The sequence below is a fragment of the Castor canadensis genome, chromosome 13, assembly GCF_047511655.1.
Source record: "Castor canadensis chromosome 13, mCasCan1.hap1v2, whole genome shotgun sequence".
Lineage (NCBI taxonomy): Eukaryota > Metazoa > Chordata > Mammalia > Rodentia > Castoridae > Castor > Castor canadensis.
The window spans coordinates 38258400-38284323 of NC_133398.1; the positions used below are offsets into that span (position 1 = coordinate 38258400).

General features: G+C 40.2%; 1 protein-coding gene, 2 non-coding genes and 2 pseudogenes across 14 annotated transcripts in view; 3 read left to right on the forward strand and 2 right to left on the reverse strand.

Moving 5' to 3' along the window:
* Unc13b (unc-13 homolog B) overlaps positions 1 to 25924 on the reverse strand; it is a 197953-nt gene that overhangs the window by 170067 nt on the left and 1962 nt on the right. For 9 of the 12 annotated variants that reach the window (XM_020162100.2, XM_020162099.2, XM_074051533.1 and 6 more), the window contains exon 1: positions 17813 to 18145. The exons of 2 other annotated variants lie outside the window; for them this stretch is intronic. In XM_020162100.2, coding sequence (XP_020017689.2) covers positions 17813 to 17834 — 22 coding nt within the window. In that variant the 5' untranslated portion in view covers positions 17835 to 18145. Of the gene's footprint in view, positions 1 to 17812; positions 22383 to 25924 lie in introns of those variants that run through there. One more of the 12 variants, XM_074051538.1, reaches the window with a different exon arrangement.
* On the reverse strand, positions 7457 to 7553 carry LOC141415936 (U6 spliceosomal RNA; annotated as a pseudogene).
* LOC141415914 (U6 spliceosomal RNA) lies at positions 9695 to 9798 on the forward strand. The gene has a single exon (XR_012440866.1). It is a non-coding gene; the product is annotated as a U6 spliceosomal RNA (small nuclear RNA).
* Positions 24093 to 24198, forward strand: LOC141415935 (U6 spliceosomal RNA). Its single transcript, XR_012440883.1, has one exon. It is a non-coding gene; the product is annotated as a U6 spliceosomal RNA (small nuclear RNA).
* Positions 24212 to 24331, forward strand: LOC141416028 (small nucleolar RNA SNORA17; annotated as a pseudogene).

Below are 25924 nucleotides of genomic sequence, written 5' to 3' on the forward strand. Positions count from 1 at the left end.
TGCTTTTGTATGCATTTTGGTTTGAGATTTATCATCATTGATATATAGCTTTCATTTATTGAAATATAGCATCATTGAAATATAGCTTTCATTTATTTTTAACTTAGTTTAGTGTTCTATTTGATGATCACATAGTTTATTTACCTACACATCCACAAGGGAACTTTAAGACAGATTCCAAATTTTTGGCATTACAAACAATGCTGCATGTCTCCTTGCGCATAGCACAAGAATTGGAATTATAAACCAGATGCCAGTGACTCATGCCTATAATCCTAGCTACTCAGGAGGCAGAGATCAGGAGGATCATGGTTCGAAGCCATCTCAGGTAAATAGTTCATGAGACCTTAAAAATACTCAACACAAAAAAGGGCTGGCAGAGTATCTCAAGTGGTAGAGCACCTGCCTAGCAAGTGTGAGGCACTAAGTTCAAACCTCAGTATCACCAAAAAAAAAAAAAAAAGAATTAGAATTTGGAATTGTGAGCCAGGTATAGTGAACACATGCCTGTAATCCCAGCATTTGAGAGGTTGAAGCAGGAGGATCACAAGTTCAAGGCCAATTTGGGTTACCTAGTAAATTCCAGGCCAGCCTGAGCTACATAGTGAAACCCTGCCTCAAAAAAAAAAAAAAATGGAATTGCTAGGGTATAGCAACCCCTAGTATAAGAAAGGAAGAAAAACAGAAGGAAAGGGAGGAAGGGAAGAAAGGAGGAAAGAAGAGAGGGAGGAAGGGTGGAGAGAGGGAGGAAAGGAGGGATTAGGGAAGGGAGGGAAGGGAGGAAGGAAGAATTTTCTATACTCAGTAACATTTTAAAAGGAAATGAATCAGCTTTTATTTTATAACATTGGGAATAAAGACCAAATGTGTATATACACAAAGGAAACAAAAAAGAAAATAATGTGTACACATACAACTAAATCTAGTGTGGTCAAAATATCCAGGAACAGTCTGGGTCCCATACCTATAATCCAAGAATTAGAAAAGCTAAGGCAGGAGGATTGGGAATTTGAGGACAGCCTGGGTTACACAGCAAGTTCAAGGCCCTCCTAGGCTACATAGCCAGATCCTGGAAAACAAAAACAGTAACAAGAAATCCAATAAAACTTTTATTTCTTTCAGTGGCTAGCTATACAAAAGATGCTATGCTAGACACTTAACCTTGTGGAACATTAAAAAAAAATTATAGCCCTGGAATTCTTGATCCTCCTGCCTCATCCTCCTGAGTGCTAGGATTATAGGTATGTACCACCACACCTACCTCTCAAGCATCTTTTAACCTAACCGATGATAAGAAATATATTTAATATCACAACAAACTTCCCACCTGCTTACACAAATATGTGTGTACACTATGAAGCAAGTATCACAAAATAATACTTTCCTTATTCTGGTTATCCACTTAACTGATCTTAATTGATTTCAGGGCTAATGAACAATTTAGAAAGAAAAAAAACACTGCAGTAGAATGTGCAATTTTCACTTTACAGATTAATTACAACACAGACAGGTGAAGTAAATTGTCTAAGGTCTCAGACTTAACTAAATAGTGCAGTATGAAATTCATTCTCAGATTTGAAAGCCCATCCTTTGGCAGTCCACAGCATTCTCACTGCAATACTAATGTCAACTCCACACCAAATGAAACAGCTATTGCTACAATTTATGCCCATGTGAACTAAGTCAAATAAAAAGAAATTTAATTCTGTAAATATGGTAGTATGGCTGGTGTGGTGGTACATACCTACAATCCCAGCACTCAGAAGGCTGAGGTGGAAAGCTCAAGAGTTCAAGATCAAGCTGGAGCAGTGGCCACTCATATGTAATTCTAGCTACTCAGGAGGTAGAGATTGGGAGGATCTCAGTTCTAGTCCAGCCCTGGGAAAGTTTGCAAAACTCCATCTAATCCAATAAATACCAGGCGTGGCGGTGCACACTTGTCATCCCAGCTAGACGAGAAGCATGAACAGAAGGATCTCCGAACATAAATGTGAGACCTTCTTGGTAATAATGCAAAAAAGGCTGGTGGTGTGGCTCAACTGGTAGAGTGACTGCCTGAATTCAAATCCCAGTACTGCCAAAAAATAAAATAAAATAAAAAGAGTTCAGCCTGAAATATATTGAGAGCTCATTCCTAGCCTGGGCTACATAGTGAGACCCTGCCTCAAAAAATAATTAAATAAAATATGGTACTATGGATAGAGTAATAAACAAAACTAAACTTGCAAAACTAGATTTCTTTCATTTGTATTTCTGAAAAGTCTTAAATGTCACTAGGCTTCCACTTTACTTCATAGCTTTTTACTATATAACATAAAGAGGATATTGATGAATACAAATACAAATATGATACCTTGTCCTTTAAAAAATAATTTATCCGAGAAGCAAACCATAAGACAAACAACAAGTACTTACGTCAAACCCCAACTAACAAAGCTGATGACTAATTCTAAAGTACACAGTCCAGGTTATAGTTAAGCACGTACAAATCTTCAATATATCTTTTTAAATGCTTTCTACATAAATAAACCTCAGTTGGAACAGAGTTTACATTAATACACAATCAGATTTCTATAGTATAGACAGCACAAGGTCTACCCATCTAACTTGCTACTTTTTAAATTAGGCAACTATTACAGGCTATAGTGAAGCATAAAGAGAAATTAGCATATTATCCAATTCACTCAATGTTTTAACTTAATGCCTAAAACCATTACAGTTAAGACTGCATATAAATCGTAACTGTTTTTTTTTTTTTTTGGTGGTATTGGGGATTGAACCCAAGGTCTTGCCTGTGCTAAGAAAATGCTCTTCCACTTGAGCCACACCCCCAGTGTCAATTTTTTTGTTGTTAGTTAAAGATGTGGGTCTTATTTTGTTACTCAGACTAGTCCCTGGACCCAAGGAATCCCCCTGCCTCATTCTCCCTAGTAGCTGGGACTACAGACATACACCACTGTGCCCAACCTATTTATTGGTCTTTGTTAAAAGTCACTAATAAAGACTAATAACTTGGGAAGCCCAGGTTATTACATCCCTGACATATAAACACATTAAAACAAATCAAATGTTTATTGAGCATTACTTATTATGTAAGAGACTCTGTGGTCCTGTTTAAGTTATCTCACATTATTTGAAGTTAGAATTCAAGTGGTTAAAGTTGTGTGTGTGTGTGTGTGTGTGTGTGTGTAAATAACTTACCTTCTGGGCTTCAGGTGTGGCTCTAGTGGTAGAGCACTAGTTTTGCAAGCACAAGGCCCAGAGTTCAAATCCCAATACCACCAAAATATATATGGCTTACCTTCTTTCTGCAGTTGGAATAAAGAGCATAGAACTAGGGCTAGCAGAGTGGCTCAAGTGGTAGAGCATCTCTGGGCACCAGTGGTTCACACTTGTAATCCTAACTACTCAGGAGGCAGAGATCAGGAGGGTCGTGGTTCAAAACTAGTCTGGGCAAACAGTTCGAGAGACCCTATCTTGAAAATACCATATTTGAGGGCTGGTGGAGTGGCTCAAGTGGTAGAGTGCCTGCCTAGCAAGTGTGAAATTCTGAGTTCAAACCCCAGTACTGCAATACACACAAGAAGAAAAAGGCAAAAAAAAATAATAATAAAATAGCATTTGTCCTCCTGTTAACATATTTTTTAAAGATATATAGATGATAGACATGAATATTTCATTGATTCTCAGATGGTGTGATATTTTCTCATATTTTAACAACTCAAAACCAAAATGTGTCTTACAATCAATGATGTGTCAGCCTTCAATCAATAGTATTTCTTCTATTAATGATACACAAAATAATGATTTACCTTCAACTTTAGGGCATCTTAAAGTCAATTAAATGAAGTACAGACAACGAGGAGGAGGAAGAAGAGTACATGTTTACCCTACCACCATTTTTCTGCACAAAAGACTCTCAAAAACAGCCCAAATCAACACCTCTAACCCTGATCTCCCAAGTCATATTTCCAACCTTGACACAAGAGCAGATTGCTAGTGTCTCAAATTTAACAGGTTCAAAACCAAAATCATCTCCCTAGCTATTATTCTATTTCCTATCCCAATTTACAATACCATGAGAAACTTGATTCCATAGTTCTTTAGATCCCTCACATGGAGTTTCTACAATCTATTTTATTTTTTACCTCTATTTTAGAAATTATCAAACTGCATCTTGCATCATGCTTAGTTGTACACAGGGCCACTCTCCTTCTAAGTTCTCAGCTACTTGAGGGCAAGGCCCATTTCTTATCCATTTTTATATGCCCAGGATGACAGGTTCAATGCCTCTCCACCCATAGTCAAGGCCTCAATAAATGTTTATGGAACTGATCATATCCTCTTTCTTTGTAAGTTTCAAAATACTTAGGTCTCTACATGAGAAAAAAAGACCTTTCCAAAAATAAAATTTACTATAACCTCCAAAGGAATTTCACACCATGATCTAACTTTCACTCTCATCAACTCTATGATGTACACTGCACAAATATTAACCCCTTTTTCTTTCTTTTTTGGTGAGCCTGGGGTTTGAACACAGGAACTTCTGCTTGCTAGGAAAGCACTGTACTACTTAAGCCACACCTCCAGTCCATTTTGTTCTGGTTATTTTGGAGATGGGGGTCTCTTGAACTATTTACCCAGCCTGGCCTAGAACTCAATCTTCTCTATGTCAGACTCTCAAGTAGATAGGAATATAGTCATGAGCCTCCAATGCCTCGCCAATACTTCCATTTTTAAATCAAGGCTTAGCAGTCACATGCTTGCCAAAAGTTGTCAGGGATTCAGAATTCAAACAAACCTAACTACAAATCCAGTCCTTTAAGTTTACAAACTTCTGTCCTTCTGCCCCATCTCAGTCTTGTATCTACTAACTTTCCATGCTTCACTGACCTTCAAGGCCCGATAGTTGGACCATTCCTCTATCCCTTGCCTTGTCTTGATCCATATTTTCCTTTTCTCTTTGCATACCAACTATCCTTGCCTTCCTTCAGGTCTTCCTTCTCATCACAAGGGCTTTGCACATACTATTTCCTCTGCCTAGAATATTCTTCACCTTCTCTCACTTGGTTAAGGCCTCCTCTTCTTCCAGAAGAACCATCTTCACTTCAAGAGAAGTTTCTTTGAGGCCGGGTACTGGTGGCTCATGCTTGTAATCCTAGCTACTCAGGAGGCAGAGATCAGGAGGATGGAGGTTCAAAGCCAGCCCAGGCAAATAACTCATGAGACCCCATCTCAAAATAACCCATCACAAAAAGGGATTGGGGGGCGGGGCGCTGGCACAATGGCTCAAGGTATAGGCCCTGAGTTCAAATCCCAGTACTGCAAAAAAAAAAGGTTTTTACTTGAATAGGTAACTTTCTCCTATCACACATTCTCATAACACATACTCTCCTTTATAACACATAGCATAGTTGTATTTTTTCCTATTTGCAATTTTATTTTAATTTGTACAATTCTTCTGTGCTTAATGCCTGCCTCTGGTTAGTCTGCATTACAACTTCCAAGAGGACAAGGGATTTTTTTTCTCATAATTCTCCCCCAAGTGCCTAGCACAACAGTTGAAAATAAACAGGTGAATGAAACCCTTAGCATTTTCCTCAAGCCCTCTAAATCATTCCCATCACCTTACTAGTAAGATCTAGTAATCTGGTATCCTACCTTACAGGGAAATCAAGTTATCTCTCTTTATTCCTTCTTCTCAGGTTCCAGACACTTGCATTTCTTGATAAGCCCATTCTCAACCCTTTTCTTCATTACAAAACTTCTGAATGATTGGGCACAGTGGCTCATGCCTACAATCCTAGCTATTTGGGAGGCTGAGATTGGGAGCATCTTGGTTCAAGGCCAGCCCAGGCAAATAGTTTGAGAGACCCTATCTCCAAAATAACTGGAACAAAATGTACTGGAGGTGTGGCTCAAACAGTACAACACCTGCTTTGCAAGCATGAAGCCTGCCTGCCTCAAGCCCCAATTCCAATAACAACAAAAAAACTTCTGAATGAATAGCCTATATTCACTCATTCTACTTCTCCAACTTCCAAATACTCATCGACTACTGCAGTACGATATTATACTCATCAAGGAAACTACTCTAGTTTTCAATCCAATGACTTTTTTGTTTGTTTATTTGTTTTTGTACTGGAGTTTAAACTCAGTGCATTGCACTTGCTAGGCAAAAGCACTCTACTGGGCTGGAGGTGTGGTTCAAGTGGTGGAGTGCCTGCCTAGCAAACGTGAAACCCTGAGTTCAAACCCCAATACTGACACAGTAAGACAAAAAAGCACTCTACCACTTGAGCCATGCCCCCAGTCAAATGACATCTTTTTTCTTAATCCTCAAGCAGTATCACCCCTCTCTTATATGTTCACTCCTTGAAACACTCTACTCTGGGAAGAAGCAGACACTGACACAACATTGTCCACTTTCCTGTAGTTCTAATCACACCTATCAACCATATTCTGCCCACTTTTACACATTGAAGTTACTCAGCTACAGCATAGGCTTCTTTTTTCTCCTCCAGATATTTTTATTCAAGCAGATGTCTACACTAACAAATACTACAACTCCCAAATATTTATCTCTAACACAGATTCTCTACTAAGGAATAGATCTACATTTTCAGGTACCATTTTCAAGGGCCTTCTGCAATCAGACTGGTACTTTTTTTTGTTTGTTTGTTTATTTTTAATTTTTTTTTATTATTCATATGTGCATACAATGCTTGGGTCATTTCTCCCCCCTGCCCCTACCCCCTCCCTTACCACCCACTCCGCCCCCTCCTTCTCCCCCCTACCCCCTCAACACATGGCAGAAACTATTTTGCCCTTATCTCTAATTTTGTTGAAGAGAGAGTATAAGCAATAATAGGAAGGAAGGAACAAGGGTTTTTGCTAGTTGAGATAAGGATAGCTATACAGGGAGTTGACTCACATTAATTTCCTGTGCATGTGTGTTACCTTCTAGGTTAATTCTTTTTGATCTAACCTTTTCTCTAGTTCCTGGTCCCCTTCTCCTATGGGCCTCAGTTGCTTTTAAGGTATCTGCTTTAGTTTCTCTGCGTTGAGGGCAACAAATGCTAGCTAATTTTTTAGGTGTCTTACCTATCCTCATATCTCCCTTGTGTGCACTGGCTTTTATCTTGTGATCAAAGTTCAATCCCTTTGTTGTGTTTGCCCTTGATCTAATGTCCGCATATGAGGGAGAACATAAGATTTTTGGTCTTTTGGGCCAGGCTAACCTTACTTAGAATGATGTTCTCCGATTCCATCCATTTACCAACGAATGATAACATTTCGTTCTTCTTCATGGCAAGCACTCAAAATTTTTTGTGGGATCTCCCTATGTTGCCCAGTCTAGTCTCAAATTCCTGGACTCTAAGGAATTCTTCTACCTCCTCAATGCTTGGGTCTACTTTAGCATATCACTGTACCCAGCATAAACTTACTTTTTTTTTTTAACATGGAACACTTTATGAATTTGCTTGTCATCCTTGTGCCATGCTAATCTCTTCTGTATTGTTCCAATTTTAGTATATGTGCTTTCAAAGTAAGTATTTTTTTTTTACGAGTAGTTTTAGGTTCATAGCAACATTGAGTGAAAAGTTTGGCCTGTTTTTTATTTTCTTTCAATACTAGGGATTGAACCCTTGAACCCAGGGCCTGAAGTACACTTGGCAAGCACTCTACTACTTAAAACACATCTTTGCCCCCCTCCCCCCACATGCTGGACTGATCTCAGGGCCTTGAACTTGCTAGGGAAGTGATCTTTCTTCCACTGATCTAAGTTCCCAGACCCCTGTTTTGAACTTTTTAATGGATGGAATTGTGCATGAGTTCCTTTGGTGCTGCATTCTTTTGCTTAAAATTATGTTTGCACCAAGTGCTGATGACTCACACCTGTAATCCTAGGTAGTCAGGAGGCAGAGATTAGGAGGATTGTGGTTTGAGGCCAGTCTGGGCAAATAGTTGTTCTCCAGATCCTATCTTGAAAATATCCAACACAAAAACAGAGCTGTAGAGTGGCTCAAGTGGTGGAGCATCTGCCTAGCAAGTATGGAGGCCCTGAGTTCAAACCCCAGTATTGCCAAAAAAAAAAAAAAAAAAACCCAAAACAAACAAACAAACAAAAAGCAAGTTTGCCAGATGCTTCCACTTGATGCATGTAACAGTGGTTCATTGATTTTCATTGCTATGTAATATCTCACTGTATGAATATACCATGGTTGATTTCATGCATTTTATTATTTTGGTAACAGTGTAGACTAGATGAAGTGGGAGAGAAATTGGAGGGTCTCAAGTTATAGTAGGGGTGATTTTGGTTGAATATGAAGTTTCTTTTTCTTTTCCTTTTTTTGTGACAGAGTCTCACTAGGTAATTCAGGTTGGCCTTGAACTCATCATCCTCTTACCCCAGCCTCCCAAGTGCTAGGATTATAGGCATATGCCACTTAGATCAGATTTTTTTTATTTATGGTGCTGGGGTTTGAACGCAGGGCCTCTTGCTCTACTGCTTGAGCCATACCTCCAGTATATTTTGTTCTGGTTATTTTGGAAATGGGGTCTTTTGGACTATTTGCCCTTCGATTCTCTGGATCTCAGTCTCTCACTGTTGTGTGGTTTCAAGTAGCTTTACTTTAACATAAAGGTTTTTTGTTTGTTTGTTTGTTTGTTTTTTTGTGGTACTGGGGTTTGAACTCAAGGTCTCACACTTGCTAGGCAGGTGCTCTACCATTTGAGCCATTCTGCCAGCTTTATATTAGGGAACATAAAATTTCTTGATAAGATTTGAACTACTATAGAAAACCTGTGAAATCCATTTTTCCCACAGATTTTGAAAAATCTATTTCCTTTTGCATATAATACCTAGGTGGAGCTACTCTGAAAGAGGAAGTCTACTTAACCAGCTTTGCATTTCCTGCTTTGTCATGATCCAAAATTTCCCAGTGATTACTGGGAAATGGAATAAAAATTTAGACAAATGTAAAATTTTGTGTTCAACTAATAAAATTTTATTTCAGCTCTCTGTTTTCTTTAGTGACAATGAAATATTATTTTTCAAGTGTAGTCTCTGAAAGCAACTATCCACTGAACATGTGAGAGAGGCCCACATAGAAGTAAAGGAAAAAGTTACTAGTTACTTTTTTAGTGTTGGTGAACCCCACAGTGATTAAAAAAGTGTGGTAAAAATAGGACAGGAGAGAGTTTGTGCTAGGGTGTATATATGCAAACTATGTTCTCTTAAAGAATCATATAAATATGGAAGAACAATTCTTACTCTTTAGGAAATATAAATTTCCACAGAAGAAGAATCTATTTTTTCCTATTTATGCTTCTCTATTCCTGTATATTGAATGCTTATTTGGGACTATGGTCAGACAGATAGGCCTACGGATTGTGTTGGACTATTAATTTCCTCTTGCAGTTGTTTGTATTATTGATTTCATAGTGTTTCATTGTGAGTGATGTTGAGAAGAGGTTAGAGGGCAGTGAGTGAGAAGATGTGCTTAGCAACCAAGAAGGGCCTGACAGTTGGACAGTGGGAAGATAATTGCTTGTATATAATTCAAAGTGGGACAAAGATGAATCAAAGGGCTAGGTCACTTATTTGATTTCTATCTATTATGAGCCAGATTTGTGGAGACTTCCATCTGTAAAGCTATAAAAGGAAGCTGCTTGCCAAAGAGAGGGTTGTGTGCTCACTTTGGCAGCACATATACTAAAATTGGAATGATACAGAAATTAGTATGGCCCTTGTGTAAGGATGATACACAAATTCGTGAAGTGTTCAATATATTTTTTTTTTAAGAGAGGGATGTCCTCACTTTAGCTGTCCATATCCATGGTCACATCATAGAGTCTGTCACTGCTTTGACTAATATTCTGCTTTTGTAATCTTAAACTTCAGACTCTGACTATTTGGTCATATACTCTAGCCCATCTTTCTAACTGTTGGTATGGCTTTACCAATGTGAAATAGGGTCAGTGTTAAAGGATTTGGTTTTAGACAGTCTAGACATGACTTAGCGAATAGATAAGCTCTACTACTTATGAGTTTTGTGCCTTTGAATTTTAATTTCCACATCTTTAAATTTCATATAGCCACTCAAAAATATTTACTGAAATCATCTTTATTATATATAAATATGTACATATATATAAAAAACATTTTTTTTGTGGTACTGGGGTTTGAACTCAGGGTCTCATACTTGCTAAGCAGGGTGCTCTACCATTTGAGTAGTGAGCTCACTATTCTAATGAAGTTTCATTCTATTAAAGGAAGATGCAGAAATCAAATAGATGATATAATTTCAGATAATGATAATTACACTGAAAGAAATAAAGTAGGGTAAAGAGATTGAGAATAATTTGAGTGGGAGAATTATTTGAAATAGTATGTCCTGGAAAGGCTGGGGGATGTATCTCAATGATAGAGTACCTGCCTAGCATGTGTGAGGTACTGGGCTGGATTCTAGAACTAGCAAAAAAAAAAAAAAAAAAGGAAGACGAAGAAGAAGGAAAAAGATTGTCTTGTCTTGGAAGGCCTCACAGAAGAGGTGACATTTGAGCTGAATCTTGAATGTTGTATTTCAGGCAAAGTGAATAAGGAAATGCGAGTATCAAGATGGACATGGTGATACACACCTATAATCTCAGTACTCAGGAGACTGAGGCAGGGGCATTGAGAGTTCTAGGACAGCCAGGCTGCATAGCAAGTTTCAGGCCAACCTGGCCCAGGTGAGACCCTATCTCAAAAAAAGTTTGGGGCTGGAGGCATGTCTCAAGCAGTAGAGTATCTGTTTTGACTCCCAAGTTCAAACCCCAGTCCCACCAAAAAATAAAAACACAAACAAAAAAGTTTGTAAACTAAGAAGGAAGCACATGTATTTCAAGGTGGAAAAAAAGAAGGGGTGGTTGGGTGATTGGAAGGAAGAACAGTGTGGAGAGGTAGGAAGGTACTAAATCATATGAGGTCTTATAGGCCATGCTAAAGAGTTTGGATGTTATTCTAAATACAGTGGAAGCTACTGAATGGTTCTAGATGAGAGTGTGATACTTTGGTAAATTATGTTTAAAAATTTTTTTTTCCACTACTGGGGTTTGAACTCAGGGCCTCATGCTTGCTAGGAAGGCACTATACCACTTGAGCCATTCCGCTAGCCCTTGTTTTTTTTATTTTTAAATTTTATTTTTATCATGTACTGGGGGTACATTGTGACACTTATAAAAATGCTTACAATATATTTTGGTTAAATTCAGTCCCTCTATCATTCTCACTTATCTCCCCCATTTATGTTTTACAAATAGCCTGTTGAATGGACTGAAGGTGGGAAGCTATGTTTAGCAACACGGGAAGCAGGGGGCCCATTTAAAAGGCTAATGGAGTAGCCCAAATGAGTGATGGATCATGATTTGGACTAAGGTATCAGTACTAGTAATGGTAAAAGTATCTAGCAAAATGTTGCTGAGTAATTGAGTACTTATTTTTAATATAAAAACAGTAATTAGTATTGAGGTGGGTGGAGAGGGAGGGGGCGGAGTGGGTGGTAAGGGAGGGGGTGGGGGCAGGGGGGAGAAATGAACCAAGCCTTGTATGCACATATGAATAATAAAAGAAAAATGAAAAAAAAAGTAAATAAAGTAATATAAAAAAAAAACAGTAATTAGCAAGCACAAGGCCCTGAGTTCACATCCCAGTACCACCAAAACAAACAAAAATCAACAGTATTAATGTTCCTCCTCCAGCTTTATGACATCTATTAATCCAGGCCAGGAAACAGAAAGTCATTTTACACTTCTAACTTGAGGAAGAAAATGCAAAGAAAGGAAGGAAAATTGTTAGACTCATTTGAGTTAGTGCTATCTGGAAGATAAAGTACCTATTAGATAGGTTAAATTGAAAGTATCAGTCTGTACTGACAAATGGATGAAGAAAATGTGGTATCTATACACAATGGAATTTTATGCAGCCATGAAGAAGAACAAAATGTTATCATTCTCTGGTAAATGGATGGAATCGGAGAACATCATTCTAAGTGAGGTTAGCCTGGCCCAAAAGACCAAAAATCTTATGTTCTCCCTCATATGTGGACATTCGATCAAGGGCAAACACAACAAGGGGATTGAACTTTGATCACAAGATAAAAGCCAGTGCACACAAGGGAGATATGAGGATAGGTAAGACACCTAAAAAATTAGCTAGCATTTGTTGTCCTTAACGCAGAGAAACTAAAGCAGATACCTTAAAAGCAACTGAGGCCCATAGGAGAAGGGGACCAGGAACTAGAGAAAAGGTTAGATCAAAAAGAATTAACCTAGAAGGTAACACACATGCACAGGAAATTAATGTGAGTCAACTCCCTGTATAGCTATCCTTATCTCAACTAGCAAAAACCCTTGTTCCTTCCTTCCTATTATTGCTTATACTCTCTCTTCAACAAAATTAGAGATAAGGGCAAAATAGTTTCTGCCAGGTATTGAGGGGGTAGGGGGGAGAGGGAGGGGGCGGAGTGGGTGGTAAGGGAGGGGGTAGGGGCAGGGGGGAGAAATGACCCAAGCATTGTATGCACATATGAATAATAAAAAAAAAATTTAAAAAAAATGTTGAGTGCTTACCTAGCATGAACAAGGCTCTGTGTTCAAACCCTAGCACCATAAAATAAATGAATAAATAAAGTTTATTAATTTAAAAAAACAGGTAAAACTAATCTATGGTGTTAGAGTAAAGAAAGTGGTAACCTCTGAGAAGAAGAGAGGGAGTGAAGAGTGGGACAAAAGATGAGATGGGTCTACGGGCCTTTGCAGTATTGGTAATGCTCTAGGTGTTTTTTGGGTTTTTTGTTTGGTTGGGTTTTTTTGGTGGTGGTGGTGGTACTGGGATTTGAACTCAGGGCCTTGTACTTGCTAGGTGCTCTAACTACTTGAGGACACCTCCAGTCCCATAATGTTCTATTCTTGCCCTGGATGGTAGTCAGCTCCTGAGTAGCTGGGACTACAAGCTTGAACCACCAAGTCCAGAAGCAATTAAAAACGTTTTTCAGCAGAGTGCCAGTGGCTCACACCTACAAACCTATCTACTCAGGAGGCAGAGATCAGGAGGATCGAGGTTTGAAGCCAGCCCAGGCAAATAGTTTGCGAGACCCTATCTCGAAAAAACCCATCACAAAAAAGGGCTAGTGGAGTGTGGCTCAAGGTGTACACCTTGAGTTCAAACCCCAGTATAGCAAAAAAAAAGGAAAGAAACAAAAAGTTTTTCAAAATATACAAATAGGACTAGTGATGTTGGTCAGTGATACAGCACTTACCTAATATGCACAAGACCCTTGGCTCCCCCCAGCACTACAAACACAATGCATGTATAAAATACCTCCCAAACAAAGAACCGTGCTTTAGCCAAGCCTAATGGCACAGAACACATGTTCAAGGCCAGCCTGAGTGACACAGCAAGACCCTGTCTCAAAAAAACAAACAAGAGAAGCCATCCAGTAATCCATTTTGCCTATTTCCAAGTTTTGGATAACTTTTCTAAATATCCCCATAGACAGTAAAAGACTCCTAATAAAATTCATTTAAATATTTATTTTAAAAAACAAAAGCAAAATGTTAGAAAAAGAGGGCTGGGGATGTAGCTCAGTGGTAGAGTACTAACCTAGCATATGTGAGGTTCTAGATTCAATCTCCAACACAGAAAGAAAGGAAGGGAGGGAGGGAGGAAACTGTAATTATTTCCCTGCTACAACAGTCCTAAGGAGACATTTTCAAAATCCATGTAGATTCCATGGTCTCTTATCTAACAGATTTATATCATAAAGAAACACAGAGATGGTACTCAACAAATATTTACTAATGACACACAGCCCAAACTTTAAACAAACTCATATAGCAAAGTCTAAAATACATAGCATAGATAAATAGGATCTAGCATATTGGACTAAAGAGCCCAACTCTTACAGAAACTCCACTATTAGAAACTAAGAAATTAGAGGATGTGCTGCATATAAGGAAGAGTTTATGACAATAGCTGTGGCAGAGGAAATTGGTCCTTTCCTCCTCCACTGCTGCCTGGCTGAGACAAGGCACAATAAACTTCCTGACGCCACAGTTAAGTGAAAGGAACCCAATAGCAATTCTACCTGTAAGGACAATAACTACTAGAACCATAACATGGTGGAAACATGCAGCAAGGAGTTAGAGACAGAAGATAATAATGCCATGGGAGAAAATGAGCAGTACTGACTAATCTATCCTATACCTGGAATCTCTAAAACCATTCCTACTTGCCGCACAGGCTGTAAACTAAAATATATCTTGGGGTTTCCCTGAGTAGAATCAAGCTCTAATCAATATGTGTCCTGAGTATCCTATAAATACTAAAGCTACTGAAGTTCACCTTCTAAGAATTTCCCAGCTGCATCCTTTCAGTTAATTGGATGGCTGATTAGTGACAATAAATCATAGTCTTTTTAAGAGCAAGTCACAACATAAATCAACTTGGTCCAGTTACCATTGCTAAAAACACCCTTTTGTTTGTTTTTAAAATACAAGAAATACTGTGTTCTTTTGTTCTTTTTATTTTTCCCCGGTGTTGGGGATTGATCACGAGGCAATGATTGAACTCAGGGCCTTGTTCATACTCAGCAAGCAATCTACCACTGAGCCGCATCCCCAATCCTAAATTCTTCTTTATGTTAAAGTAAAATCTGATTTCCTATAATTTTAAGCCATTGGTCCACTATCTCAGTTTTTTGTTTTGTTTTTGATGGGACTAGGGTTTGAACTCCGGGCTTGGTACTTGGCAAAGCAGAAACTCTGTACCTCTTGAGTCACACCTCCAGTCCATTTTGCTCTTGCTGTTATTATTATTATTTTTTTTTTGGTGGTTTTGGAGTTTGAACTAAGGGCCTCACATTTGCTGGGCAGGTGCTCTACCACTTGAATCACTCCACCAGCCATTTTTTGCATTGGATATTTTCAAGATAGGGTCTCTCAAACTACCTTGAACCTCAGTCCTCCTGATCTCTCCCTCCTGAGTAGCTAGGATTACAGATGTGAGCCACCAGCACCCAGCTGCTCTAGTTATTTTGGAGATAGGGTCTCAGGAACTATTTCCCTGGGCTAGCCTTGAACCTTGATCCTCCCCATCTCAACCTCCCAAGTAGATAGGATTATAGATATGAGCCACCAGGACAGTTCTAGTCTTAGTTCTATCCTCTGGAGCAACAAAATGATAAGAGGTTTAAAAACTATTTTTATCTACTGTTAGGATCCTCTCCCTTTTAAATCTTCTTAACAACTAAACTCACATTTTCAAATGTCATCTATGCCCTTCATTAGTCTAATCGATCTCTTCAAAAAATAAAAAATTAATTTCCTCTTAATCTATTTTCTTAATGTGCCTCTTATAAGGAAATACTCCAGCTGAACACAGTTCCAGATCTGGTCTGACCAATGCTATTATGTCCTTGCTCTGGGTCACCATAAGCATAACACTACAAGACTAGTGGGAGCCAGTATATGATTTGTTGCCAAATTAGTGACACTGTTCAGACCACAAGTGCTCTAAGAGTTTAAAAAAAGAGATCACTGTGGACTGAGGAAGTTTAAAAAAAAAATAGACTATAAACTGGGAAAGTTAGGATACATTATAGATAAGCAAAAAATAGGAAAGAGTGAGCTACAAGTGCAGAACAAAGCAGAAGAAGGAATGAACAAAGTTAGTGCTAGCTCATATAAGCCCAAGCAAGAATACTGGTTCAAAAAACAATGAAGTCAGAATATTGAGAGCCTAAATTTAACCTGGAGGCAATAAGGCACGAATGAAGGTGTTAGACCAAGGAAATGATTTCTTGAATAAGATATTTGGAGATCATTAAATCAATACCAGTGCCAATTTCTACATCAAGTTACCTATTGTTTGAACTTTACTATATGGAAAGCATTTCTAACTCAACTCTACTCCAGGATGAATTGAATTTGAGTTGTTATACAGTATCATATATAGGCTGCTTTCAAAACATGAATAATATTCCTGTCAAAATACACTCCAAGGAATGTCACTTTAGAAATACTTATTTTAATCCATTTCTATAAGTTTTCCCAGGATGAATACTTTGCCATTATTAATGTATCTGCATATAAGGTAGCTGCTTATTTCAGTAATTAAAATTCTCAGGTTCTCTCTCTCTCTTTTTTTTTTTTTTTTTTTGGTTCCCTATTCAAAAAGACAATGACTTGCTGGCCTCTATTTTCCTTAGGTTCGAGAGATGAAAAACTTGACTAATGTTACATTAAAAAGGGAAAGAGGGGCTGAGGATGTAGCTCAGTGGTAAAGTGCATGCTTGAGGCCCTGGGCTCAATCCCCAGCACCATATTAAATAAATAAATGGGAAAAAGGTTAGCCTAAGAGCAGAATTTCCAGACAATGAAAGCTCCTGATATTAAAACAAATGAAAACAGCAGCAGCTCCTTCTCTGAAGGTATTTAAATTCAGTTAAACAGGAATTTCTGATTTAAAAGTGCTCCTGCCTGAAGAGTCTTTCATAAGGTCTATCTCTGTAATATGGAGTGGCAGTAGAGAATTAACAAAACTGTCCAAGCAACATTGCAAAACCTATCCTCTCCCAAATCCTGCTACTCAGCACCAGGGATCTAAAAGAATAAATAGACTCCCAGCTGCTGAGAGAAAATGTCTTACTGAAACCAAAGCAAAATTCTCATTAATGAAAAAAATCAACCATGAAAGAAGAAAAACTGTGTGTCTCATAATCCCCGGAAATAACCAGATCCCATTTGGGGTTAATGCAGATTTAACAAAACAGTAGAAGAGAACAAGGCAATGCAGTTCCATTTGCCAGCTGCTGGAGGAAACACTGGTATTAGAGAGATCACAAACAACGTCTCTAATCTATACCGCCAAAAGAAACATGAACTCCTAACTATCCAGTAAAATGTACCAAGAAAAGGCTCTGGTAAAGGCTAGAGTGGATAAGTGCTTTCTCACAATCAAGCCACCTTATCCCACCGTGTTCAACAAAGGCTGTAACTTGAATGTCCCAAGACCAAATTCAAGCAGTAATCCAAAGCCTGCATTTTGTGTTCAGATAAGCTCTCTAAAATCACTGTCCTTATACTCATTCAAAACCCAGCATTGACCTTCTACTAAATCAGGCCCAAAACTCTTGTTTTAAAATGCCTGTAATCTCAGCACTCAGGTAGCTGAGGCAGGGGAATCGCGAGTGCGAGGCCAGCCTAGGCTCCCAAAGGAGAGAAGCCAACACTCCCTTCCAAGAGGAATATGAGAAATAATTTTAGCCTAGACTACAGGCTGAGGTTCAGGGACAAGCAAGACAAGCAATCGCAAAGTGCAAACCAAGAAATACAATAAATAAGAAGGGAGGTGACAGCTGTACCACTAACGCGTACAAGGAGTGATGAAAAGAACCTGCTACCAGGCGGACTAGTTTTACGGTGCAGGGAGAAGAAAGAAAAAAGGGAGGCTGCGTGCGATTGACAGGCACCAGCCATCCGCGGTCTCCTAATTCATTCGCTCTCAAGAGAAGAGAACCCTGACACTGTTTATTGGACCCGGGCCTGCCGGCCGACGCTAACACATGTCTAATGCAAGTCCCTTGTAATAGTGTAGGGGTTGTGGGGCAAAGAGTGGGGGAAACTCTTCAAAGGTTTGTAAATGACTATTAATGTATTTTGTCTCCCAAGACACGGATAGGAAGTGAAGTTTGGGCAAGGTGGCAACCGGTCGCTAATCAGAAACGTGGGAACCAGTGGAGACCCCCTCCGCGGTCAGCACACTCACCCCGCACGCAGAGCAGTGACATGGCCGAGGAGCGGACGAGCCTCCGCCGCGCGCCGCCGCACCGGGCCGCTCCCTCTTTTCTCTCAGCAGGTGCCACGGCGGCTCCACTTATCCGATGTCCCACAGGTCTGGCAGCTCCACATGGCCTCTGTCACCGGCAGTGTCCCGCCGCTCCCTCGCATCCGCCCCAGTTCTCACCGCCTGAGCCGACCCAGGATAGCGCTGAGTAGCTGCAAGCAAGCGGGAGCCTGGGCGCGGCAACAAGGCGCCATAGCTGGAGGCAGCAGCGATAGGGACTCCCTCCCGTCACTCCACTTGGGATCTGTGCGAGCACTTGGGAGGAGCCAAGCTGTGGATCCCCGCCCCCTTAGCCAATCAACTCACACCCAGTCTTCAGACCCCACCCCTCGCGAACATGTAGGAGGCGGTGTCCCTGCCGCTTCACTTACGTGCGCGACTGAATACAGCTCCGCCCTTTAGCAGGGCTTAACGCGCAGATGGGCGGGGCTTACCCTCCACCTGTGGGAGGCGGGAATGAAGCCCTTTGCTCCTCCCACGTGGGTGGGGCTTCCACTGAAAACCAGATTCTTTTCATTGAAGAATTTCTGTTGGACTTCCTTAAAGAAGTTAGCCCTTACAGCTGACAGGGTACTTACCCTTAATGATTTAATAAGGTCGTACCATATGACAAAATAAATTTGTTTTGTTTTCTTTCCTTTTAATTTTGACACAGGGTCTCCCTATGTAGCCCAGCTGCCCTGGAACTCTTGATTCTCAAGCTTCAGGTAGAAGGAGGGCTAGGATTATAAGTGTGACCTACCACACACAGTCAAAGTAAGTTTTTAATTAGCAGTGAGGGCAAAAGAATAAAACAAGCTTTAGGCGCTGGTGACTCATGCTGTAATTCTAGCTACCTGGGAGGCTGAGATCAGGAAGATTGTGGTTCGAGGTCAGCCCGGGGAAGTAGTTCACAAGACACACACACACATATCTCCAAAATGACCAGAGCAAAATGGACTAGAGGCGTGACTCAAGCGGTAGAGTGCCTGCTTTGCAAGTGTGAAGCCCTGAGTTCAAACCCTAGTCCCATCAAAATAAAAGGGAAGAGGGAAAAAATGATGGAGTATAAGGTCTAATATCTGAGACCTAGTTCCATGCTTATCCTTGTATTTCCAATGTCTGGAATAGTGTCTAGTAGTTAGAAATCAGACCATAACTGAATGAAAGATGGAAGAGAGGGGCATTTTAAGCAGAGAAGTTCTGGCAAAATGATGCATGCACATGTGGAAAACTGAAAAAAGCAGAAAGTAATAAGATACACAATATGATATTTAGACCCATCAGTACCACTCCCAAGTTATGACTTAATTGGTTTGAAATAGCTCTTGTATAGCATTGTTTTTAAAGTTCCCCAGGTGATTCTAAAGTATTGCTAGGGTTGAGCACCACTTAAGTAGATGCTTTGCTTGGCCTCATTAGTCCAGCTCAGATTTCAGTGTTGACAAGCTCTTGGTCCCCTTAGAATTCTGCTTGTCAGACCCAGGAAGGGTCTTTGCCCTCCAAAAGCAAACTAAGCGACCACACGTTTCCTCTCACTGGAATAAGTGTTATGAGAGAGTGACACTCCAAATGTTATAGCTAAGAGCCTGGAGAAAGAAAGAAGATGACCTCCCCAGTATTAATCCAAATTTGCAGCAAGACCCTGAGGAAGATTTTGAGCAAGGTAACTGAGCCAACCTAGTCAAGAGATGTGCCTGACCCCAAAGACAATAGGCATTCCCTGGGCTGCTGAGGGTTGGAATACGTAGCTATTTAACCCAGCTCTGTAAACCATAAGAACAATTAACTAAAAAGGAATTGAACTTCTAGATTCTGGGACTAAATTTAGACACAACAGAGCTCTTATGAAACCAAAGATTCTTTTAGAGGATGCAGAGGCCATCCAGTGAAGGACAGTAAGTCACTTTGCACCTGGAAACAGAATAATGAGAAACAACCTAGTATAATTTTAAAGTGCATGAACCTTGAAGTCAATCAGATTCATCTAAGTGCATTACCTTTCTTTTTTTCTTTGTTTTGTCTCTTTGATACAGGGTTCACTCTATATAGCTCAGGTTGGGTTTGAACTAATTATGTAGCCCAGACTGGCCTTGAACTTAAGAACCTCCTGTCTCTGCCTGACAAGTGTTAGGCCCTTATCACATGGGCCTCTCCAACATGGCAGCTTGCTTCATCAAAGCATACAAACTAAGAAGGCAATTGTCAGTCTCCTGACAAAATAGACATCATCTTTTGTAACCTAATCACAGACCGTCATTTTTAATGTGTCCTCTTTATCAGAAGCATGTCACACTCATGTGCAAGAACATTACAAGGATCATCTTAGAAATCTGCCTACCACATGTGGATTTAAGTTTTAGCTTTGGTATCTGTGACAGTGGGCAAATTATTTAATCTGTTTCTCAGGGAGTAATAATAGTATCTACTTCGTAAGATGTTTTTGAGGTTTAAATGAAGAAATGTATTTAAATAACCTGGTACATATTGAAAACATAATGCCTATTTTCTTATTACATATGCTAGGGAGGAATGAGCCTGGGTGGTAAAGATGTGCTAAAAAGAGCAAGAGTCACTGCCTGAAGGTTATGATGTAGGCTCCAAGTTTCCCAGTCAAGAGATAGTTCAGCGGAAGAAGACAATAAAGTCCTCTGTCTCCAGGCAGTTGACCAGAAACAGTTACACTCATCAAGGAGTTAAGTGTATCATCAGAAACAATTCAAACAGTGATAGAAATCCAGTGCCTCAGCTAATGCTGTGACCCACACCTGTAATCCTAGCTACTTGGGAGGCTGAAATCAGGTTTGTGGTTTAAGGCCAGCCTGGGCAAATAGTTCATGAGACTCCCATCGCCAAAATAACATCAGCAAAATGGACTGGAGGTGTGGCTCAGGCAGTAGAGGGTCTGCTTTTCCAAGTGTGAACACCTGAGTTCAAATCCCAGCCCCTCCAAAAAAGAAAAAAGAAAAGAAAACCAGAGCCTCAAAACCTGGACTCAGTTGGTATGTGCCCAAGAGTTGAGGTCAGCCTGGACAACAAAACAAGACTCCATCTCAGTGCTGGCACAGTGGCCTGCCTAGCAAACATGAGGCCCTAAGTTCAAACCCCAGTACCACACTCACACAAAAAAAGATGATGAATAGACAGAAATATATACCCCTCTTTCTACGTTTAAGTCTAGGGAGGATGAATCTAGTCTTAGATAATTGCTATGATGGATAACTGGAAGTTTTAGATGAACCCTAAAGCTTTCTTTTGCCAAATTTTCCCAAGATATCACCAAAGAGTAGCATAAAACAGCAAAATAAGTGCTGAATCAGCCTTCCAACTTTACAAAATACAGTGTACCAGATTCAGAGTTGGGCTGAACTTCATTTATCATCTTGTACAACCCAAAAATAAGGTATATAGAGAGGCAGTAGTCAGAGCAGGATGGAATGCAAAGCAAGCTGCTGAGTTTTAGTTGCCTCAGCTACACAGCCATCATCTCAGGCTCACGGAGTCAAAAGATAGCAGATATGGGCTGAGAGCATGTTCAAGTGGTGGAGCACTTGCCTGGCAAGCTTCAGGCACTGAGTTAAAACCAGAGTACCACACACACACACACACACACACACAAAAGACAGCAGATATGAAAACATGAATGGTAAAACCCTTTACAAACAAGATAGATTATCTTTGGAATTTAGGCACCATAATAGATGCCAGAGGCACACGAGATACCTGGCCTAGGTGCTACTAGTCCTCTCCCTATAGTCCATTTCTTATCTTGGTCTAACCACACTGACCTTCTTCATCTTCCTTAAAAGCACCAAATCCATGCAGGGTGCCAATGGCTCATGCCTATAATTCAATCTACTTGGGAGGCTGAGAGTAGGAGGATCAAAGTTTGAGGCAAGCCCAGACAAATAGTTCACAAGAGCAAAACAGACTGAAGATGTGGCTCAAGTGGTAGAGTGCCTGCTTTGTGAGTGCAAAGCCCTGAGTTCAAATCCCAGGCTCACCAAAAAAAGCACCAAATCCATTCCTGCCTTAAGATCTCTTCACTTATTATGCGAGTGCTAATAAAAGATCTTTGACTGTCTGGCTCTTTTTGTTGCTTTTGTTGTTTTTTGAGACAGAGTCTCACTATGTAGCCCAAACTCATCATCCTTTTGCCTCCCCCTTGAAAGTGCTGGAATTACAGGTATAAGGTACCACACCCAGCTCAACAAACTTTTTCTGTAGAGGATCAGATAGGAAATATTTAGACTTTGTGAACCAAAAGGTGTTTATATAACAAGAGAGGAAACAGATTTTCACAATTTTTAAACTTATAACGTTCAAGACTAGGTGCCAGTGGTTCACGCTTATAATCCTAGCACTTGGGAGGCTGAAATCAGGAGGATCAAGGCCAACCTGAGGAAATAGTTATGAGACTCCCTCTCCAAAATAACCAAAGCAAAATGGACTTAGAGGTGTGGCTCAGATGGCAGAGCACCTGCTTTACAAGTGCAAAGCCCTCAATTCAAACCCCAGTCCCACAAAAAAAACAAAACAACTTATAACATTCAAAGTGTAATAACTGAATTTTTTTGTTTACTAATGAGAAGGCTAAAATTCTTTTTGAGAAGCCAGTACTCAGGAGTAGAGGCAGTACTACTGGGGTTTTGAACTCAGGACCTCATGCTTGCTAGGCAGGAACTCTACCACTTGAGCCACTCCATCAGCCCTGTGTTGGGTATTTTCAAGATAGGGTCTCCAGAACTATTTGCCCGAGACTGGCTTCCAATTGTGATTCTCCTGATCTCTACCTCCTGGGAAGCCAGTATGACAGGGTGAACCACTGGCACCCAGCTCTATATATCTCATTTAAAAAATGTTTTTTCACACAGATAGCTACATACTGCCAGATACTCATGCTCATTATGAATTCTATTAAATGCTTCTCCTGATTTTTACTCAAAAAATTGTAATAAAAATTTACCATTGCCAACCCACCAGACCAAGGACTTTCTATAATTACTAACCATACAATTTAAACAAATTACAATTTTCATAAGTCTTGCAAATATGTTGAATCAAGTCTTTTTTCTGATTTACATATATTTTTGCCACCATCAGTTGTAATACATCCTAGCAAATTCTACTTTGGGTTGTGCTGTATTAGTATTTCCTCAATTTCTTTGAAAATGTTCTAGTGTGGCACTGGTAGATCACACCTGTAATTCTAGCTTCTCAGGAGGCAGAGATCAGGAAGATCAAGGTTCAAAGGCAGCCCAGGCAAATAGTTCATGAGACACTATCTCAAAAACATCCAACAGAAAAAATGGCTGGTGGAGTGGCTCAAGTGGTAGAGCGTGGGGCTCTGAGTTCAAGCTCCAGTAGTGAAAAAAAAAAAAAAAAGAAAGAAGACATATTCTTCCAGACGTGGCAGTACATCCTTGCAATACCAACACTCAGGGAGGGAGAGGCAGGAGGATCCTGAGTTGGAGGCCAGCCTGGGCTATATAGTGAGTTCCAGGCCAGTCTGGACTATATAGTGAGACCCTGTCTCAAAAAAACAAAAAACAAAAAAATTCAGCCAGGTGCCAGTGCCTCACACCCACAATCCTAGCTACTTGGGAAACTGAGATCAGGAGGATCGTGGTTAGAAGCAAATAGTTTGAGAGACCTCCCATGTCCAAAATAACCAGACCAAAACGAATGGAGGTGTGGATCAAGGGGTATAGCACCTACTTTGCAACCAGGAAGCCCTGAGTTCAAACCCCAGTACTGCTAAAAATATTAAATGAAAAAAATCTCATCTGTAATTTTTTTTTTTTGGCGGTACTAGGGTTTGAACTCAGGGCCTCACACTTGCTAGGCAGGTAATCGAACACTTGAGTCATGCCTCCAGCTCATTTATGCTTTAGTTATTCTTCTGATAGGATCTGACATTTTTACTCAGGGTCAGCCCTGGGACCAAGATTCCCCTATTTACACCTCCTACATACCTGGGATTACAGACACGTTCCATCATGCCCAGTTTATTTGTTGAGATGAGGTTTCACTAACATGTTTGACCAGGCTGGCCTAGAACTGAGATCCTCCTCAGCCTCCTGAATAGCTGGGATTACAGGTGTAAACCATGGCGCCCAGCCATCACCTGTAATCATTTTATGTAGGCTATTCATAGAGGGTAATTCTTCAGTCACTTCAAATTCAGCATTAATTTGTTGAATTAAAAAAAAACCAAGAATGGGTGCTTGCTTTGTCAGCATATACACTAAAATTTGTATGATACAGAGAAGATTCAATGGCCCCCGTGCAAGGATGACATGCAAATTTGTGAAACAGTTCCATTTGGAAAAAAAAAAAAAAAATGCCCATAGAGGCGCTGCTGTGTCATATTTGTGTCAGTAGGTGGCAGAGAGGAGCGATGCTATGTCTATGCTTAGTGTTTTCACCCATTAACAGTTGCATGATTAGCGGCATGACATTCAAAAAAAAAAAAAAAGGTCAAAGAAAATTAAGCTCCTCCCAAGCCTACAATTCACAGAATGCTCTAGAATGACACTGGATTTCCTACTTAATATGAAGTAAAGCTCTATATGAAATAGTATTTGATCTCAAAAGAAAGGATGACCCCCCAATTTACATCTCAGTTACAGTAAAACAGCTTGAGGTGGTGGTATACACCTGTAATCTCAGCACTTGGGAGGCTGAGGGAGGAAGATTCTGAGTTCAAAATCAACCTGGGCTACATAGAGAGACACTGTCTCAACAAAACAAAACAATAAGAAAAACAATGAAAATAGAGAAAGTCTGTTTCATTGCTGAGATTCTATCTACAAAAACAGGAAGGCTGTTTGGGTGGGCCTGTATTAGGGACAAAAGTTACATAATCACTTCTGTAAAGGAACAATCTGCAAATAAACTATACAAAACACCTGTCTTTTGAGATGGAAGCCAAAATTTCCCAAGTAGCAATATGGACAAAAACAAAGGCAGTGGCTGCCAGGAGAAGCTGAAGGCTAATTTACATCGCAGAATGCTGATAAGGACAGAGGGTATAATAGAAAAAAATCCTACAAGAAAGCCCAAATTCTTTATAAACCTGAGTAAATGGGCAAACTCAACTATCTAGAGGCAGTTACACCCAACTGGCAGGAACAACAGAGCTGTTGATTCTGATTCAAAGCACAGAGAGATTATCAGGCATTCAGGGCACCAGTGGCTCACACCTGTAATCCTAGCTGTTTGGGAGGCAGAGATCAGGAGGATCTCATTAGAAGCCAGCCTGGGCACATAGTTTGTGAGACCCTATCTCCAAAATAACCAGAGCAAAATGGGTTAGAGGTGTGGCTCAGGTGGTAGAGGTGGCTCAGGCCAACTGTGAGGCCCTAAATTCAAACTTCAATACTGCCAAAAAAAGATTTGCCAAAGATGTGGAATAACTAAATATATATTGCTGTTGGACCTGCTACAATTTCTTTGGAAAACATGCTGCCAATATGTATTGCAACTGAATTTACACATGCCCTGTGACTCAGCAATTCTGCCCCTAGACATATGTGCAGTGGACACAGGTATATATAACAATGCATAAGGAAAATAAATATCAACCTGCCTAGTGGTTAATTTTTGTGTGTGTGTGGTACTGGGGTTTGAACTCAAGGCTAGGCAGGTGCTCTACCACTTAAGCCACTCCATCAGCCTTTTTTTTTGTGTTGGGTATTTTCAAGGTAGGTTCTCTTGAACTATTTGTCCAGGCTGCCTTTAAACGGTGATCCTACTGATCTCTGCCTCCTGAGTAGCTAGGATTACAGGCGTGAGCCACTGGCACCTGGCTCATAGTGGTTACTTGTGGGGTCAGAGGTAAAGAAGGAACAGGAGAAGAGAATGAGATTAAGGAGGAGTATATATGGGCTTTTACCTGAAATGTAATTTCTTTAAAAGGGAATCAGGATATGGAGGCCCACACCTGGAATTCCAGCACTCTGAAGGCTGAGGCAAGAGGATGGAGAGTTTGCGGCCAGCCTGGGCTGCAAGGTGAGACCCTGTCTCAAAACAAAAACTATCAAGGTCATCAAA